This window comes from Neolamprologus multifasciatus, chromosome 12 (genome assembly GCF_963576455.1).
Source record: "Neolamprologus multifasciatus chromosome 12, fNeoMul1.2, whole genome shotgun sequence".
NCBI classification, from domain to species: Eukaryota; Metazoa; Chordata; class Actinopteri; order Cichliformes; family Cichlidae; genus Neolamprologus; species Neolamprologus multifasciatus.
The window spans coordinates 34,285,361-34,306,049 of NC_140450.1; the positions used below are offsets into that span (position 1 = coordinate 34,285,361).

The window sequence follows — 20,689 nt, forward strand, 5'->3', positions numbered from 1 at the left end:
GATAGGCTCCAGCGCCCCCCGCGACCCTGAAAAGGATAAGCGGAAGTGAATGGATGGATGGTTTGAAGCTTTGAAAGAATTATTGCAATGATTCCCAACAATACATCATTTTCAGAGACAATTTAACACATCACAATAGGAAACAGAATAATCAAATTAATGGCGCTTTGATTTTGAGATCTGATTGCTTGCGTGTGACAGAATCAAGTCATCAGTAATGTTATTAGTAACACCACTTTTCTGTGTTAGTCAGTAAAAAATACTGAGTAGATACCGATTAGGAATAGATTAGATTATCAGTGATACTCAAATGCAATCAAAGGAAAATAATGGTTAACTTGTGCATTCCTCAGGCATCCTTTCACTCTCCAAGACTGAGGTAAAAAGTCCACTGCCCTCACTCCTGGGCATCTCACTATCTCCACAGATATGTCGTGTGGACCAACTGCTTTGTCCTGACATGTGTGAAACTTCCTGATTCACTCATTTTTCTCCATCTGTCTTCTGGTGAATTTTCTTCATTCATCAGCTCCTCAAAATAGTACTTCCATCTTCTTGAGACAGCTTGTCAGAGCTAATTCTACTTATTAATGGCACGTGTGCTTTTGCTGCTGAGACACACAAGTGAATTACACTGCTCTTGTATTGCCAGGGTTGTTGACTGATTATTGGAGGGCTGTACTGCCATGTAGGTTGAACACCATTTATGTGCTTATGTTTCAGTTTGTTCTGTATCAGGCTGGCAACTCATCATTTATGGTATTCCCTTTTCCCCTAATGGCCAAATCCATCACTTGTTAGAGATGAGTTCTTGTGGTAGAAACTTTGAAAAAGAGAAGAAGAAGAAGAAACTACAATGAGTCAATATTATTTTAGAAACAAAGCACACATAAATTTTGATCAGCTTACGTTTCTGAACACATTCAAATCACGTTTCTTACTTAACCACCTCACCAAAGACTACAGCGGGGTCGCACAGTGGGGCCTGACAGCACTGTGAGCTCTGTCAAGTTAGTTACACTAGAATAAAAGATTATATGATTGTAAGAAAATAAAAGTGTTTTATTTCCAATATGCAGACAAAAAAAATGAAGACTGAAGGTCTAATTAATATTTTTATGCAAAATCGGCTTACATGTAAAATGTTTCTGTCGGCTGGCCCCAAAGGTGTGACTTCCGGGCTTGATTGGCAAACTGAGGAGATGTGCATTAAACGGAGGTGGTGATTTATATATATATATTTTATTTTCTTAGCGGTGCAGAGCATCATCTGTATTTTATTACCAATGAAATAGTTATTGTTATAAAGATAAACTAAAATTATTTGATCATTTATTTATTCTTAAGGAAACTCTAACAGCAACGGCCACTATATATTATTTTGAAACGCCCAACCGGAACGCATTTAAGCAATTACCTCGTTTGCTAAGAAAACGCTGTTTTTAAAGGGAAACCAAGGTTGTTGAGGTCTGTTGTGGGCATAGCAGGTGGAAGGTAGGTGTAAACTAATTTTTGCACTATAGCTGTCCAGTTACCACAGATGTTCTTGGTCTTTAATTTTTTCTTGTTTCGGAGCTTATCGCTGGGGTTAGCGGAAACCGAGATGCGTGCAGGTGTCAAGTCAAACGAACTGGTAAAGTGCGAGCTAACTAGCTAGCTAGGCTGAAGCTAGCGAGGCTAACGGTTGGGTTTCCGCGGTTCGCAAAGAAGGCTGCTGTGCTCCGGGATCTTACTGCCTTTTGTTGGCCGGAGTAGACAGTGGAAAAGTTAGTGTTGTTGGCTGTTCGCAAAAAACATACTGTCACGGTTGTATTTTGCCTTTTATAAGTACAGTGGCGAATATTTGCTGTGAGTGGCTGCGGGCGGTGGGGGGGGGGGGGACATTTATGCCCCCCTTTACATAGACGGTTCTGTTCAGTATGCTAAAGTCCTTCTCCGTAGAGGCAGGTAAGAATAATAAAAGGTCAGTCATCCTCATAATCCTCGTCATTACAGCATATTTTACAATGTTACATTTATAAATGCTAACTTTAGTAGTTTTTCATAATTAAAATTACTTGTATGAGTAAGTATTTATGTTGTGAAGCCAATTGGTTTCGCCAAACAAACAGGCAAGTTATGTTTGGCAAATGCTAAAAGATACAAAACCTAAATGAGTGATTTGGGATTTATTTATTTTATTTTATTTTAGTTGTAGAGTTTTGTAATTGTAAATAGTAGGGTGTAGTCACTGTGGGAAGTGTTGTTGTTGTTGTTACATAGTAGAAAAAGAACAATAATTTTAACACTCCTTCATTTGTGGGTTCAACCCTTCTTTGGCTTCTACTCCATCTAATGCCACTGTATAGTCCCTCTGAGCCAAGGGCACACTTGTAACTGTACCCTGTGTAAAGTGATACACATCTGTGTTGGGGCATGCTTTCCTCCGCCACACAGCTGACCTTGACCAAGTCTACATTCTCAAAAGCGTACACCTTTCCCAGACAGTTTAACAGCTTCATGTTGCTGCTCATTTCTTTTCTAGAGGAACAGATGCCGTTACAAACGGACATTGGTAATGGTGACATAGGGCAGTCTTACGGAAGATATGCAGTGAGGTTTTATTGCTGAATGTGTTTTGTTTACAGTAAATGGAACAGTCTTGCATGTAAACTTTATTTTGCGCTGAGGTTAATCAAGAATCTAAGAGTCCCTGAGAGAGTTTGATAGGCTGGCCATCCTCCTTTGTTTTGTCTTTTTTTCCTTATCAGCATGCTCGGGACCTTCAATTTACTATAAGAGTACGCACAGTCACTGCTTATTTTGTCCCTCGTGCCACACAAGCACAGTGTGTATGTGCTTAACAGTTGGCCGCTTGCATTTATGTCTTAAAATGCAACCATTAACAGAGCATGTGAGGCTACTGAGCTTCTTTTTTTTCCTGTGATATGCATGCCAAGGCGATGATATAACACTGAAGATGTGTAAAAAATCTATCTGAATGCTTCATCTGTTTAATAAAATTGTCCTTCTACTCCTCACCTTCTTTAGGGTTGCTGCTGTTTGCAGGAACGTGTGGAGCAGAAGAGCTGTGCCATTCCCCCTTTTGCCCTCTCATGCCCCCCTTTCCCCCGTGTGTCTCCCTGTGTGTTAGTGCCCCCACACCCCACCCACCCCCAACCTGATCCGTTGCCGCTCCAGCCCAAAGTCGCCCTCTCACCCCATGCTTGGGACAAAGGTTGCTCACTGCCAGCCCAATGACTGCCTGGATTGTACTACCTGTCAGCTTGTCTGCCTTCTCCATCACAGGAATATGGATAGTGTGAGTCACAGTGCCTGGGTCTTGGATGCTGTCACGTTTAAATGTGTTACATGATGGGTCGATTAATTGAAGGGGTTGTGGGAAAGGACGGGGCAAATGGGCTTTGTCGTTGGGGATTTGTTTCTTTCTTTAAATTATGGTGGGTTTTTTACTCTACAGGTATGCCATGGCTGTGATGAATCACCATGTGTGTCCTGTGGAGAATTGGTATGTGATTTTTCTTCTATGAAGGTGATGAAATGAGCTAAAATATCTAATAGCTCTGGTTTATTTTTGTAAGCTAACTCCATAGCTATGAGCAGGGAATAAACAGAGCTTTTTGTGTCACTCCTACAGGTCTTACAATGTAACATGCATAGAAGAGCTGCCCCGACCAGGCTTCCCGAAGTCATGCTGCACCATCCAGGACATCCCCCTCATCAGGTCCCTTTGCTACACTTAATGTCTTTGTTTCAGAGTACAAAAGCTATTTTGTGTTAGCAAAGGCCTCGAAGCATGAATTATCATCTCGTTATGTCATCGTTTTGCATAAATTGCATTTGTTTAATTTGCAAATACGCCACTTACCACATGGGAGTACAATAGCGCTCTTGTAAAAACTAATCACTCCAAACAAGTCTTTGCGGTCCGTACGCTTAGATGATTTCTCTTTTAAGTTTCAGGCTGCGTAAGCCGACATTTGGTGTCATACTTGAATTTATTAGAGAAGCTTCCCTTGGCAGAAGCATACTGTTAAACAGTGTCAGGTAAAATACATGCGTAGTCCTTTTAAAGTAAGTCTCACTATTCAGCAGCCATCTTGTCATCACCTCAGGGAAGTTAATTGGGCATTTATCTTAAAGATCCTATCTAAATGAATGGGGAAGGGGCCATGGCTAGTCTTATAAATAACTGCTTAAGACAGTGTTTCCTCCTCCTCACACCAGATTATTGAACAAATAGATGCAGTTAACAAAAAACAATAAGTACACTTTTCCATGTTTTTAGTAGATCGAGTGGTTTCAGAACGGTTTAGTTGTGAATCTCAGTATGTGACACTGCAACAACATGATTAACTCATGTTTTTCAGTTCATTACATTGTTGATTTGCTCTTTAAGGGTAGAGGCAGGACAGCTGCCATCTTTGGTGTTTCAGAAATTAGAATAATTTGTCATTTCTGTTGTGTGTGTGTGTGTCTTTGTAAATACTGTCTATATCTTGTCTTCACAGTAAATGTGGCTCCTACCCTCCTGAAAGCTGTCTGTTCAGCCTGATAGGCAATGTTGGAGCCTTCATGGGTAAGCCGAACTAAACACAGTGCATGCATGCATGCATATCTTTACAGTGTGTATAGATGTCGATGTAGCTTGCAGTGAGTTGGCTGAGTGTGACATGTAGTCTGTAAACAATGGGAAAATTTGTTCCTCATTATGTTTTATGTTCTATTGTTATGTTAAGTTTTAGCAACACCCAACGACAGAGTTTTAGTTTATGTACTAGTGTTAGCTAATGTATCACCAATTGAAGACACCAGGAAGCGACTGTACCCAGAGAAACTAAGTTTTGGTTAATAACTTCCTGTAAAACTGCCAGTTGACATTTCAACACTTCCTTTTTTTTGTTGTGGTAATGATGACATAATCATTTTAAGCTACTTTCTGTTTCAAGTCTTAATGTTAAACTGAGATAATCATCTGTAAGAACATCAAACTTATTCGACTAGCAAGAATGATACCCTCTGTAATTGATTACCAAAGTATGCCTTGGTGTATTTTTTTTTATTTTTTTAGTCTTTAGTGTCTTAAAACATTTAAGATGCTCTTAAATGACACACAGAAGAAAGGTGTGGGGTCATTTCATAAGGAATAAAAGGTGGACTGTAGGGCTGGGCTATATCATACAGTTCACGGTAATACGGTGTAATTTTGGGCAACGATAGAAAAATGAAATATCGCGATAGAATATGGGTAAAACGCGCATGCGCACTGCCTTTGTTTACATACGCACATGGCGGCGACGCAGAACGAGAAGAGCAAAAGTGGATCGTTAAATGAAACGGAAAAATGCTGCAGCTTCAGTGGTGGAACTGGTTTAGCTTTCGTCCGTCAGACACACAACAAAGCACTATTTTTGGTAGCGCATGCTAGCGGGCCGTCCTTATTACAGTGTCGTTTGGAAAATACGGCACACTTAAAATCAATCCTTTGATTTTTCTGAAAGTCGACAGAGCCCCTTATAATCCCGTGTGCCTTATGTATGAATTCTGGTTGTGTTTACTGACCTCGAAACGATTTTATGTGCACGGCGCTCGAAAATCTGTCAAATGTTTTAGTCTGACTTTGCTAAGCTACGAAGCCGCACCGCTTGATGGATTGTCGGAGCATTACGGCATCGTAGGCGGAGCCTCGCGGAGTGATACGTACTGTGCTTCAACATAATATTACCGTATTGTGTGTGTATAACCTCTTTAAGTTTTGTGGATATTAAACATGGTTATGCTGAGGATATGTCGGCCAATTTCCACTGGAAATGCCTTTTGGTTAAACTGTCAGCAAGGAATTTGCATTTGCACTGTTAAATTTTTATATAACTTTAATTCACATAAACACCTGCTTGTTTAAGTGAAAATACATTGGTTTTTTTTTGGTTTTTTTGCACTAATAAAGTTGTGGAGTTGTAAAGTATTTTGTCTAGTGTCAGTTATATCGTCAATTATATCGTTATCGCAAATTTTTAAATGTATATCGTGATAAATATTTTTGGTCATATCGCCCTGCTCTAGTGGACTGGTTTAGTCTCTAATCTGTCTCTATATTCATCACAACACTTGAGTGAAAAGCCTGTTGGCTTTTCACTCAAGTGTTTCACTCAAAAATTAGGCAGTAGACACCTTTCATCTCAACACTGTCTCCACAGTCCACTCTGTATATTTTATTAATTCTCCACAGTTTCCCACAGGCACAGACGTTAGCCACAAGCCTCTAAGAGTTATGCAGGGGCTGGAAATAGCCTGTGCTCTCTAATCAATAATGAATACAGCTTTCCTTCCCCCTCTGTCCCTTCCCCTGCATTCACCTTCTGTGGCTTTCCTCCATTCCTTCTCCTCCCCCTCTCTCTTGTTTTATCACCACTCACTTCTGTCCCAGTTTCCCACAGCTGCTTGATTGCTTCTCTCCTGCAGCTCTACTTCATTATTCACGTCACCTTTACTTCTCATGTGTCTTTCCTTTATATTCCAGCTGTCATGGTTTTATTTTGTTTCCTTGCATTTTTAGTAAATGATGCATTTCTGTAATTCCTCGGTAGACCAGAAGCCGTTTTCGACCCTCCAATTCCTTCCTGTTGGTCGCTTGTGATGTTGGGCTCTGTTTTACTGACTTGCAACTTGGGTTTTTAAGCCTGCTGAGAAAATTGACCCTTATGCAAGCAGAGATGTCAGTATTTGAAAGCCAGCATCCTGTCTAAGGCAGCGGTTACATGAATCACATAGTCTAACCTTTGGAAGAATGCGTGAAGCCACTTCCCAGCTGCCTTTCTCATGATGCAGAACAGCGAGTGTTCAAATCTCAGGCGTTCAAGTTTATTCTAAAAAATTAGGAAAACAAAAGCATACTTTTCATACTAAGACCGCTTCCTTCCACATTGAAATCAAAAAGATTATAGATTATTAATACTTGTTAAATTTGTTTCCAACAGTTGTGATGGTGTGCTTTTTGCGCTACGCCCAAGTGATCGAACACAGCCACAGATGCTGGGTCAACACCAGCGCTCTGGTGTCTGGCTGCACCAATGCCATTGGTCTTGTCATGGTGGGCAACTTTCAGGTAAGTGAAGAAAGGAATATAATGATTGGTAGATATCATAAACCTGTGTTTTTATTCACAGTAGAAACCCATCGAATGTTTAAAATGAGAAAATGTACCACTTTTAAGAAAAAAAACATATTTGCTCATTTGAATGTGGCGCACAAAAGCGCCCTCGTGTTTTTCCGCGATAGACTGTAAATATCTGAGAACCGAGGAGAGCAGCTGCTGAACGTGAACAGCAGTATTGTCTCATTCTTGTCTGAAATAGATTTTTCGTCTGTTTCATGATCCGTCGGATGTTTTTAGTTGAAGGGTCTGGACTGCAAGCAGGCCAGTTCAGCACCTACACAAAACAAAAGCCTGAATGGGAGGATACGTTTCTCTAAAACCAGTGTACATATCATTCAGTATTGATGGGATCTTTCTGTTTGTACACGCTGTTAATTTCAATCAATCTAGATGCAGACTTTTGAACTGAGTGCTGCTGATAAGCTGGATTGTCTGACCAGAGCATTTTTTGTTACCAGGGTCAATTTTATATTCTCTTTAGCCAGAGAAGACGGCGATGTGTTTACTCACATGTTGCTGCCATCAAATTTAAAATGACCTTAATTTATAAAATGATACATTTTCTCAGTTTAAACATTTGATGTTTCAGTGTTGTGTTGTGAATAAAATGAGCTTATTAGACTTGCAAATCATCGCATTCTATTTTTATTTTCATTTTATAGTGATGCTGATCACAATAAGTGAAGACCTCGTGGATGTCACAGTTCAAACGGCTCTTCTGTTTCCATCTGACAGGTTGATCATGCCAAATCTCTTCACTATGTGGGAGCGGGTGTGGCCTTTCCAGCAGGGCTGCTGTTTGTGTGCCTGCAGTGTGTGTTGACCTACCGTCTGGCTGTCACGGCCCTCGACTACTGGATGGCTCATTTCCGAGTGGCTCTGGCACTGGGAGCCATGATCTCCCTCGTCTTCAGTATCCTTTCCTTACTGGAGTGAGATCCTTGTTATTATGCAGATAAACGTATGAATGTGGTTTCAGCTCTTTTAAGCTTTTATTGAGTTCCTTTAAAGCCACACTGATGACTTTGTCATTTAAAGGCATGGTGGCTCTGTGGTTGGCCTTACAGTAAGACCGTCCTGGGTTCAAACCTAGGCGAGGCCTTTGTGTGCTCCATGCATGCTCTTGCTCCAGTTGGACCTCGCGGTGACCTGAGCAGGGTGTTACCTGCTTTTCTCGCCACCTCACCTGGGACAGGAACAATCTATGAACTAAATAAGAAAAATAGCCTTTGATGTCAAACTGCCTGCCTACTCATTGGCTGATTGGCAACAGAAATTAGAACCGTTCATCTCCGTCCTCATCAATGTTCCCTCTAAGCTGCGCGTGTGCGCACTGCTGGCACGATCTCTGCGCACAAAAAAAAAAAAAAATCTAACCTGAATTAAAATTAAAACTTTGACACTGCAAAAAAGAATTGTTTAGTCAGTAAGTGACCGGCTGCTCCCGTATAGGATTAGAACAGACCTTAAAAAGTATGGGGGCACAGAGCCATTGCAGGGGGGCGCGGTATGAAAAGGAAAAAAAAAAAAAGCTTGGACACTGCTAGCATAATAGACAGGTTTTTGACGGGGCGCCCACACAAATGCAAAGCAGGAGATGAAGCATCGCTGAATATGTTTCCAAACCAACTTCATTCTAAGCCAAAGACTAGAAAATATGGTGAAGCAAATCTTCCCTTTGGCTTCACCTGCACAAGTGCCGAGGTAGGTCTCCCTGCAGGATTGGTTTTCCCTGCGTCAGGAGCAGCGCTGGGCTGTTTAAATCACGGACAAACAGGATCCCACAGTTGTTTGTTTTTAAACCCATTTTGCACAGAGGCATTTTTTTGAAAAATGTATTGATAGCAATGTTGAATATTATTACACAGGAAAAAAACAACTACACGTAAAATAATTACACCGTGAAGCCTCTGCCTTTCTAAATAGAGGGACATTAACTGCATGTGTATGTAAGCGTGTAAACCTGCAGATAGAGACTAAATACTGTTAATCTGACTATCTGCCATTCTGCAATTTATCTCCTGTAAACAATAATGTGGCGCACAGCGTGACGTGGAAAAAGTCACATACTTTTGACGTTGAGTGACCAACTCTGTATTCCTCGTCCACACTAAACGCAAAATTGGTGATTCGAAACGCCGTTTACACGTGGACGAAAGGTCCAAACACATAAAAAGCTGCGTTTTCAAAAATACCCGTGTAGGTCCGGACGCAGCGTAAAAGAGTTGGTAGTTTATTTTCTTACTACCTGTAATTTATTGCAGATTACTTGTATTTAGTTAATTGTTTACTAAATGTTTGAGGTGTGAAATAAACCGCAATGGAGCAAAATATGGGTGTGTGTGGTTAAAGGATGCGTTTGCGCGCGCGGGGCGAGGGGTGGCGAATATTTTTCTTGTAAAACAAAGGGGGGCCTGGCAAAAAAAAAAGTTTGGGAACGACTGGATTAGAAGATGCCACCTTATCGCATAGTCCAGCCAATAATGCGATTCATTCTACTTTGGCTCTCGGAGGAGGCGGACTTTCTCCTCTCCCTTATCTTCCCTGCTTATGTCCTCGTCTAGTCTCGTGTTTTTTGTATTACTTTCCCTGGAACATTCTCTCACAGTCTGTTCTCTAAAACCTAAAAGAGGAATTATGGATTGGATCAACTGGTCCCTAAATGCAATTGACACCCCCTTCTCAACGAGAAGGGCTTGGGTGAGCCTGAGTGCTGAAGATATCTACCTATTCGGAACCATGGTAACAGGGTTCTGGCTGATCAGAGCTGGCTTGGCCCTGACTTATCGAAGAATTAAGAAAGCGGAACCGGCTGTTCAAACCCCCACAAGGCTGCCCGCTGGGATTGGAACGATGGGAAGAGGCGTGAGTTTCTCAAAATGGGCTCATTGAGTCAGCACGGATAAGATCTTGGAGAGGCTACGGCTGCAGTGAATACTCAGAATAAGATCTCTGACTGCAGACTGGATACATCTCGGAAGGGCTAGCCCGGAATAACGTCTCTGGGCGCAAAATTGGGTGACATTGGCTCCTTGAGCACAAGAAATGACAACATCACAGAACGCAAGTATGGCGAAGCTCGCGGCTCTCCAACGGGAGATTGAGAGACCAGTGTTGGACTGTAGAACTGCTTTGAAATTCATATGAGCTGTTCGCACTAAAGTAAAAAATACCATCGCTTCATGCGGATACACTCTCGGCGCCAGCTGCAAGGCCGGAGCTGAACAACAACACCCTGATAACAACTGTGTTTAGTCTGTTCCTCCATTCCCTGCAAGGCCACCTGGGTTGGCTGGAAGACTGTTTACTTAGCCTGGCAGGGCGAAGGGCACTGTCTCAGCTGATCTATGGACACGCACACACATACATATACTGATACACCGACGCATCACCCTCCCTACCTCGGATCCAACGCCACCTCCAACGCTTACCTCCCCTCTGATGTGGACATCGGGTCAGTTGGAGGCACAGTCAAAGATTGCAGCGGTCCCAGATCAGATGTACACACTGGAACTCTTTCCCATGTTGCTTGTCTGTGTTTATTGTGCTGTGGTGTGTTGATATCTGTGCATTCCTGTATTATCCTTTTGTGTTACACATTTCGATGTTTTTTAGCCTGACCTGTCTCCCCAATGTGATGTTTGTGTATTGTATGTACGGTCGGCAAGGTCTGTCATCTCGGTTGTGGGCAAAAGACCTGCAACTGACAAATGAAGGCCATCTCATCTCATTCGTATATACGCAGCTAATCAACGTGGTTGACAGGCTATGACAGCGTCCTTATGTGCCGACACCGGTGTTTTAGCTAGCAAAGCGGCGTGGCTGATGTGGAGTGAAGCCACGTTAATGACAACGTGAACAACCATTGGAGATGTGAGCGGGACAGACGGAACATCTGACGGACAAAGTGTGGACTTTATACCAGTTTTTGACTCTGTGTAAAACCAGAGTTACGATAAAAATAGATGCAGTGTTTGTTTGTCTTCCTGAATACTATCGTTGTTTATATTTACTGCGGGAAGAAACGGTAAAAACTGTTTTATAAGGAAAACGCTCAAAAGCCTGTGAGCAAAAACAACACCAAAAGAAACCCAACCCTTTCCTATTGGTGGAAAAATGTACCATGTCGACCAATCAAAAAATGATATAGCAACATAGCGTTTAGTTGTTTAGGAGGGGGGGAGTTTTAGGAGTGACGGCGTGTTTTGAGATGTGAGAGATTTGCGACGTTTAAGTGTAGTTAGTGTGTAGTGTAGGCAATAGTTGTGTTGTGTGTGTCAGAACAATGAGGCGACTGCTGAATGTTACAGCAGTGATACATCTGCTGCTGTCAGGCCTGCAGGTATCAGGCTGTTGTTCTCCTTCATCTCATAGTGGACAAATTATTTTTTGGAGTGGCACAAATAATTTGTGTGGCATCAGATTTGATGCAGAACAGCTGATTGTTCTGTGAATAGGTTGAAGTGTTTGGCTGCATTTTTAGGTAAACAGCTGCAAAAAACTTTATTTGCATAACTCAGTTACTTTTTTGAAGAAGTAACTGTATAATTAATTGCCCAACATTGGTCATTATTTACTGTATTTTGCAGACAGAGTTACAGACTCTCTCCCAGACCACAGACTCATCATACAAGTCAGAGTTTTATTTAAAAAATAAAGTTGTTTTCAAAATTGGAGTTCAAGTTATTTTTACTTCCAATAGTGTTAACATCCTACACAGGTCATGAACAAGATTTTTATTTTTTTTTTAAATTTCATTATAAGTGGGCTAAAAGCAGTTAATTAAAAGTAGTCTAACATAAATGTAAATGCTGTAATTTGATTATTTTAATAAACATGTAACTTGGATTCGATGCTGGCGTGACCACAGTGGTCAAAGGGACGCTCAGGGAGTTTGTGTGTTCGCTCAGACACGTGAAAAATTGGAGGGAACACTGGTCCTCATTATAAGTAAGACTGTGGGTGAAGAAAAAATTAAGACACCAGTCACTTAATACTTTAAGTCCATCTGTTTGGTAGAGATTTGAATGTTCTGTCTGCTTCAGTGAGGATAAATGCTCTGTGTTCTCTCTACAAGAGCCGTTTGTCATCCTTAACTTGTCCTCCAAGGCGGCATCTTCTTCATTCACGAGAGCTTTACCCTGCAGCACGCCGCAGCCATCTGCGAGTGGGTCTTCACGGTGGACATCCTGGTTTTCTACGGCACCTTCACCTATGAGTTCGGCACCGTCACCAGTGAGACCATGATGGCAGGCTTGCAGCAGAGCCACCACGGCTCAGGGGTGATCATGGGTTCCAGGGGCCAGGGCTCAACATTAGGAGGGGCAACCAAAGGCCTCAAGTCCCCTGGGGGAAGCAGCACATCGACACATCTCAACTGTACCCCAGAGAGCACAGCCATGTTGTAGCTGTGCAGCCCAGCCGAAAGGTCTGAAACATCACCGCAGAGGTGCTTCACGGGCTCCCACAGGAAGCCAAGCTGACAGAGGCAGCACGTGGAGGAAGAGGAGGCGTTTGGATATCCTCAACCTGTTTATTGTTTTTAAATCTCCACTGTTGGCATGACCTGCTACAGTTGTTACCTGTAGTGTTGTTGAAAGTTTGGAGCCATGAATGTTCCTCGGTGGCTGTTGATCTGGGCACTTCTGCATTAGGTAGGGTGTTGCCTGACTGGGAGAGAGGTTTTTATTTTTTTATTTTATTTTCTCCAAAAGTTGATTCTCTTCATCTGGACATTGCTACGTCCAGATGAACATAGCTGGTCTCTTGATGGTTTTCTCCTTCTCCCCAGACTCCTACCCAAAACCTCGCGTGGCCGACGTGCTTCGGCTTTTTGCTTCTCTGCATGGCACGCTTTTCTTTCTTTCTGTCTTTTTCTTTTAACAGAAGAGCATTTCATGTTTGATTTCTGAGTTTGTGTAGTAGGTAGGAACCACTGAATGTCTGAGAAAAGAATAGTTACGTTATGTTTTACAGTTTGAGAGCGCACAAGCTTCTTTTTTTTTTTTAATCAATCAGGCATAAATTAATTATCGCTCCTGCCTTTGGTTTGGTTGCACAGATAATTTGAATGAAGATGATGAAGGTACTTTTTAAATAATGTTTTTAAAAAAACGTGTAAATGTGTATGTTGGGCCTGCGTCCCTCGCGTGACAGCAGCATGGAAATGAATCAATCACCCTTAGCTGATAATCGTCATCTCCTGTATGTCGTTCCATAAATGTGTTGACAGTTTCTTTGAAATGCTAACATTTTACGTTACCTTTTATTTCACCGATGTCCACGCAATAACTGCCATCAGTCATGTGATAATGAGTTTAACGCAAACCCTCTCTTTGCTTCTGACAGATATTTAAAGCCCATGTTATAAAACAAGTTGGCGTGTGAGTTAAAACAAGAATCGACTTTGGCATTTGAGGGTTCTTGTTCGCACATCGATGTAATTCCAAGCTGGACCCTTGGAAGCCTTATTTGAGTTCATAGACCAGCGTTTTGTATCAGTAAGAAGTGACGTGAAGCCCAAGGTAGTGTGATTTATTCACAGGAGAGGTACATGTGATACAGGCTGTAGACTGATGTCAAAGTGCTTTATGTGATGCGTTTTTGTTTTCAATTTTGTTGTTGCCAATTTCTCTTAAGTTATCTTTGTAGTAGCTCAACACCAGACTGCCACACATCACCACTGGTCAAACTGCAGCTGGCTAATGCCGCCTGTTTAGATTACATTTCTTTATGTTGGAGTGAGTGAGGTGTGTGCACAGTATTCTGCCCTCTGCATAGTGTTGAGTCATTTTAAACTGTCTGAAACACTGGATGCCAGCAATACCTTTTTCTTTTCTTATTTTAAAGGTCACCTACCTCTCTTATTTTTTTGGTCAGTTGGATGTTACTAGAAGGTGAAAGCTTCTAGTACAGAATACAGTTGTGAAACATTTTCCATCTCGCAGCGTTTGAGGTATTTAATGCGATGGCGAGTCGGCAGTGTGCGACTCTGTCTGCAAGCGTCTGTCCTAAGAAGTGTCAGCATCCTGTGTAACTGCACAGTGGATGCAGTTACACAATCATGTGTCTGTTTTGTTAATTCTGTTTGTCCTGCAAAACTTGCCAAAAAGACTAAAATCTACTCCAGGTTGAGTTAATTTTTTTTGTGTCTTTTCCGTTTTAGCATTACATCTTGTACTTTTCTTTTCTTTCTTTCTTCTCGTGTGTTCACCTGTAACCTGTTTCGCCATACTGTTACTGAGTCATGCAGTTTGACTCCCAATGGCAGCTTGTTTGAGTCCTCACATTGGGGTTGGGATTATTCTGTTACAGCATCTATAGCATAATGCCATCTTCCACAGGCCAAATATTAAATTAGTGGATTTCATTAGTTTGTTTTTTGTTTTTGCTTTTTCTTTCTATCCAAATGTGCACTTCAATAAGCAGTCAGATCATTGGGTTGTTTGTGTAGGAACACTGTATTACAAAAAGCTGCCTGAACTGTACGTCTTGAACTTTAGCAACACAGAAAACCTTTACTGGTCCTGTTTTTTCTTTTGAATTTGAAGAGTATGTAAATGAATGGTAATCACGGAGTCTGACAAATCCCTGAAATCAAGTCAACACAAATTGTTTGTTTTTTATAAATTCTGTAAATATGTATGATTTTTGTCTATCATTTAGGTATTTTCATTTGACAGAGATTTATATTCAAATATGAAATAAAAATGATAAATTATTAGCACGTGGCTTTCATGGACTATTTTAAACGCACAGATTTCCCTTCGTTTCCTCAACGTTACTTTCAGCTGCTGTGTCTTTGATTTAGAAGATTATATTTCTTCTGTGTGAGATGGCCTTCCTGACACAACCCCGAAGGAATTCAGATCTCCTGGGATCAGACCGGGGTGAATGTGTAAACTACAACATTATATAAACGGCAAAATTAGTTCAACTCTACAAATCAGCTTCTATTTTCATTTCACTTTTGGTCTTGGGGGCTTCACACTGGAAAATGTCAGGTATAATAGAATATTTTTAGGACTCGCCTGTTCTTTAATGCAGCCGTTCACACCAAATGCTGAATGAATTTGTGGCAGTTATTGCTTTTTGCTGCTTTTTTTTTTTTTTTTTTGCATTTGGCAAAAGACACTGTTCTGGGTCAGTTGACTCTCAGATGATTTTTCTGCCTTCTCATTTTTAAATTTTTTTTTCTAAGGATGAATTTTTCACAAAACGCATCGTGTTGTGACACATTTGGTGTGTAATGGCCTTTATAGAGTGGCTTTGCTTGATTTGCAGCTGAAAGCCTTATCTATCTCATGAGCTTTGATACAGCCAAGACTCATTATGAGATAATGACACGAGCTTTAGGCAGCACGGTGGTTAGCACTGTTGCCGCACAGCAAGAAGGTCCTGAGTTCAATTCCACCATCAGGTCGGGGTCTTTCTGTGTGGAGTTTGCATGTTCTCCCCGTGTTTGCGTGGGTTCCCTCCGGCTTCCTCCCACCGTCCAAAGACATGCAGCTTGTGGGGATAGGTTAATTGGATAATCCAAATTGTCACTAGGTGTGAATGTGCGAATGAATGTGAGTGCGAATGGTTGTCTGTCCCTGTGTGTTGGCCCTGCGACAGACTGGCGACCTGTCCAGGGTGGACCCCGCCTCTCGCCCTATGACAGCTGGGATAGGCTCCAGCGCCCCCCGCGACCCTGAAAAGGAGAAGCGGAAGCGAATGGATGGATGGACACGAGCTTTATTTACCATCTGAAACAAGCAGTTTTAGATTGCCTTTCATCAAGGCAACTGTCTTCTGATTGGCTGCCCCTCGCAAACAGATATTCAGACAGGTGGGTGGGGTTTCTGTCTTCACAGAGCTGTGATCGAGATGACTGTAATGAGGAGATCTGTTCTCTTTGGCTGTATCCCAATTCAGGGTCTGCAGCCTTAAAGTACGCAGCCTTAACGGTCCACAAGGGCCGTGTACTCAAAGACCGCTAAGGCCAGAAGTGCGAGGCTTGTGAAATGGGACGGTCTAGCTTCCGTAGCGCTGCCCAGGTTGCCTAGCAACCATGATACTAACAGCTGGAAACATTTCATACAGCTTTGTTTGACAGAAATGAAGGAGGAAATCTTTTGTTCATTTGTTTGTTTGTTTCTACATGAGCTTTGATCATTCTCTGTAAGATTAAGCTCAGCTATTGAACGGCGTATATTTTAAAGTAAAGGCTTTAAAACCAAGTTAGTACAAACGTCACTGATGTCACATAACTTTGCCGACATGTGGCCAACAGTAATGTTTTAATGTTCCTCATTATTAAACATTTGCACATAAATAAGTGACATAATATTCAGTGCTTACTTTTCACAGTTTACTCTTCGGCTGCTTTGCTTCTTCGGCTGCAGCAAAATTATCCACACCGACTGCCGCGCTATGAATTGTGGGATATGTTGGGCCACGAAGTCTACATTGCCACAGCCTTAAAATTCAGTGAAATGAAGGACGCATTTGAGGGCCGCATTTCGACCAGCCTTTGAATTGGGACAGCCTTCGTCGCGCCACTGTGACGTAATCGGCCTTAAAATGCGGCCTTTAAGGCTGCAGACCCTGAATTGGGATACAGCCATAGTCACACCGAGCCAAGAGTAAAACCAGAACGTCAGTGACGTCGTAGCTCAGCTGGCTCATGATCCATCATAATTCACAGGTTACTGTAATGTATAAAGTGCAGAAAGTCATATCCACGACACATTCATCTCATGTCACTAAAGTCTGACCGCCAGTCTAAGACTCATTACGTCACTGTGTACTTGCTAATAGTGGAAGGACATATGGACAGCTGATGGACTTCTCAGCACTCCATGAGTTCACTGATCCTTTTGTCTGAGATGGTGTTTAGAGCAGTCTGAGCTTTTGGCTCACAGGAAATACTTGTACATACACCGACCTCACAATTTAAAACTTTTAACTGTGTGCAACATGAGCACCCACTGCTGTAACACTATATGCAGCCTGCTGTGAATAAGTTCCCTTTAAAACAAAGACCAACATGGCTTCCTAATCATAGCACGCCGTACTTGTTAGATAATAACAGCATCACTCTAACTATGGTTAGTGTTTTATACGTAATAACATTTAAAAAAAGGGCCAGCTACTTATTTGCAAGCATAAATAGAAACAACTTTGGACAGAGCAGCTGACAAATAGCTTCATAATTGGTTAAAAAAATAAGAAAAAAAAGCCTGTTTTAAATGTTTCCCAGATTATCACTGTGACGTGGACGCAGTTTGAAGATTGTCATATGATTCAGGAGCATTAAAACCAATTCTGTGCAGATTGTGTTATTAATATTCGCTCCAGATAGGCTACAGGACAGCCAGTGTTTGTTCTAAAATCAAAACATCATGAGACCAGCTGAAGGGGAACTCCACAAATCTTCCCAATTACAGATCAAATTACTCAGCATGAGGAACAGACAGAAAAATCTGCTGAGACCGCAAATGTGCAAAAAAGCCCGTTCTCTACTGGGAACATGGAGTTTGAAAGATGGGGGCATTTATCAGTGAACAATGGGCAACCCAGAATTTGACGTCCGCTGAGCTTGTTGGCGATTCTTTTAAAATTAAGCTTTTGATTAAAAAAAAACAAACAAAATAAAATCCATTTTTTTAATTTGTGTTTTTTATTTTTATGAAGAAGTAAGAACAGCAGCAGACAGATGTTAAAATCATAAATTACAAATCATAGTTGTTGAACAAATACAGACGAACAGATTTTGTCCATTTATAGCCTACAAAGTTGTTTTTTTGTTTGTTTGTTTTAAAGGAAAAGAAAAAGCAGCTGCTGTGTCTGAGAGCGCTCTGCTGGCAACAGGATGTGGAAGTATAATGGTCCTAGCTAGTGAGAAAAAGAGCATTTTAAATGTTTAATGACCTTGTTGCTTCCACTGCATTCACACCACGTCAACAGAGTGGGGAGAACAGGAGCCTGTTTACATTAATCCTCGACAGTCATCCCGATTGTACGGTTATTCCAGATAACCCGATGTGTGTTTTTACTGTGGTCCATTTTTTCATTATTACAATTTATGTAGGATTTGCTGATATTTTGCCAAATATTTCACTGTTTCCCCATCCTTGAGCGTGAAACTACACTCTGTTTGAAATGGTGTGCGAATGCAGCTTTATTCACTTCTCAAGCTTTCATTAAACTAAAATGTCAACGTGCCACAACCTTGCCCAACAGCACTGCAGCGTCATGTGTACATGGCTCCGTGCAGGCCCTCCAGCCGATGCTCGCTCTGTTTCCTTCTCTCCTGCAGATCAGAAAAATAAATAAATAACAACAATATAGAGCCAATGCCACGATAAATGTACGGTTAAACGTTAGGACACACTCAAACACACCCACCTTGTCTTTTTTAAACTGCTCGTAGTCTGCATTATCGGTGGGTAATTCAAGTCGGCAGAGCGGACAGGAGTTGGTCTAAAGTTTAAAGACGACAAAGAAGCAAAAAGGATTTGTAAGAGGTCACGCTCGTGTGTTTTCTATTTCAAAGAGAAGCACAAACACGGGAGCGTTACCTTGTCCAACCATGGCAGTATACATCCTGAGTGGAAAAGGTGTTTACAAGGCATTTCTCGAGCCGTTTGGTGCTCCTCAAACTCCAGCAGACACACAGGACACTTGAGACCTCTGGCTGTGAGAATGAAAAACAAAAAGCCACATCAAAATCTCAGGTGATATGCACGCTTACGTAGATTTTACATAGATCGTGGGCTGATCATCAACCTAAAAGTCAGGGCAGTTAATTCTCATGGTTCTGTCTACCTGCTTGTTCAGCAGTTATAACCATCACAGTGAGAGTCTGAACGGCAGTTTTGGCAGCCGGAGGAGGAAGCCTCTGGTCCCAGCTTGACATGCCAGCATAGCGTGCGTCAATCCAGTCCAAGCCCTGTATCAAATACCTGTAAACACCAACAGTCAGTCAGAGCACTGCACACGTGAGAATAAAGCCTCTTTGTTTGCTCGCCCTCACCTGGCCATCTCAAGGAGAGCATTCTGGCGGTACTGCTCCTCGGGGTCGGTGGGCTCGCAGTTGTGTTCATCAAAGTAGGATGCCATTTCCGCCCAGTACGTCCTGTTCACAACAGAAGAAATCAGGCATGAGACGTGCTGAACGATCATTAAAGCTTGGCTCTACAACAGTGAACATGAAAAGCTGAGGAATGCGATTGATGAGTGAGCACCGTGCAGGAAAGTACGAGAAACACAGCTATGCCAATCATACTGAAAAAGCAGATACATGTGCTGGCTTGATGGCAGGGACTGGTGTTGTTTTGTAACAGTTTCGTTCTGGATAAACATTCAAAGAGAGTGTGATGGGGATCTGAAGATAGTCCAGTCATGTTTTACAATAAAGGCTTTCCTTGGGAACTCGAACACAATAGAGGGGGAGGGGGGCAGATAACAACAAAAACACGAGTCAGCGCAGATACCATCGACCTGGGCTACTTGCTTTATTACGTGAAAACAAAAGACAAAAGCGCTCAACTTAAGCAAATTCTGTTCACGTATTAAGGATATAAATAAAACTTCAAAATATAAAACTGAGACCATCGCAAAAAGCGTTTTCCAGCCGAACCGTGTAAACAGTGAACCAGCCGCTTCGACGTTGACGACCAACAATGGCTCAAAGGCTCTTCCACATTACAAATAGCCTCCACACGGAACTACCGTAAACACCGACCCTTACACGAGCTTTGTACAATCATAAGATACGAAAAGAATTTATTGTCTTAAAACTATTCTAAACCTGATAAATTTGGTCGACTCACCTGAAATCTTGCAAAGAAACACTCGTCATCTTTCCGGGTACGAAGATAGCCACGTGACTCCTCGTCCAATCACAGTCGAGGTTTGGTTTTCCTCGTCTTCTCTTTTGTTTGTCTACGTAAGCGCGCAAAATGTCTCACTAGCGCCCACAACCGGTGAAAGACGTTCACAAACACTGAACTTTCAAAGGGTTTCTGTACGAAAACGAATAATTTATTCATCATTGTTCTTATGTGAAGGTTATGAATAATACGGGCCTTCTGCCTACACTTTGTAGAATTTCTTAAATAAAAAGGGCTAACTTATCATAGTGAATAGGGACAGCAGGGTGCTGTGAAGGTGCGTGTCTTGATCCCCATTGGTGATTTTATAATAGCTGAAGGCGTAAACGTGAGCATGAATAATCTATGCATTAGCTCTGTGACCTCTCCAGGATGTACTCTGCCTATCACCCAGCTGTGACCCTGAAGTGGATAAGGAGAAGAGGGCTCTTACCTCATCCTGAAAGAGGTGCTCTACAGCTGGACTAATGCCTGATTAAAGTGGACCTATGATGATTTTCCTTATTTTATATTATCTATGTAACTGTGATGAATTAAACTTTACATAATGAAGTCGTCGCGTGTACAAACAATCTCTGTGAGTGTTTTTGATGATTTTAGTGAGAGCAGGTATCCTTAGTAACACTCATCTTCTCTTTAAACCTTTTGTCTGCAC

General features: G+C 41.8%; 2 protein-coding genes across 2 annotated transcripts; one reads left to right on the forward strand and one right to left on the reverse strand.

Annotated features, from left to right (window-relative positions):
* The first annotated feature begins 1,370 nt into the window (after positions 1–1,370).
* LOC146507389 (transmembrane protein 150A-like) lies at positions 1,371–14,879 on the forward strand. Its single transcript, XM_085179375.1, has 8 exons — positions 1,371–1,494; positions 3,031–3,301; positions 3,461–3,508; positions 3,638–3,724; positions 4,512–4,579; positions 6,978–7,105; positions 7,892–8,069; positions 12,266–14,879. The coding sequence occupies exons 2-8, from the start codon at positions 3,237–3,239 to the stop codon at positions 12,562–12,564; spliced, it is 873 nt and encodes a 290-aa protein (XP_085035501.1). The 5' UTR covers positions 1,371–1,494; positions 3,031–3,236; the 3' UTR covers positions 12,565–14,879.
* A 3,309-nt stretch (positions 14,880–18,188) lies between these two features.
* Positions 18,189–20,100, reverse strand: rnf181 (ring finger protein 181). The gene is made up of 6 exons (XM_085179385.1): positions 19,975–20,100; positions 19,176–19,277; positions 18,968–19,104; positions 18,721–18,836; positions 18,548–18,622; positions 18,189–18,452 (listed from the first exon to the last, which is right to left on the reverse strand). Exons 1-6 carry the CDS (start codon positions 20,001–20,003, stop codon positions 18,393–18,395), a joined length of 519 nt encoding a protein of 172 aa, XP_085035511.1. The 5' UTR covers positions 20,004–20,100; the 3' UTR covers positions 18,189–18,392.
* Positions 20,101–20,689: the final 589 nt, after the last annotated feature.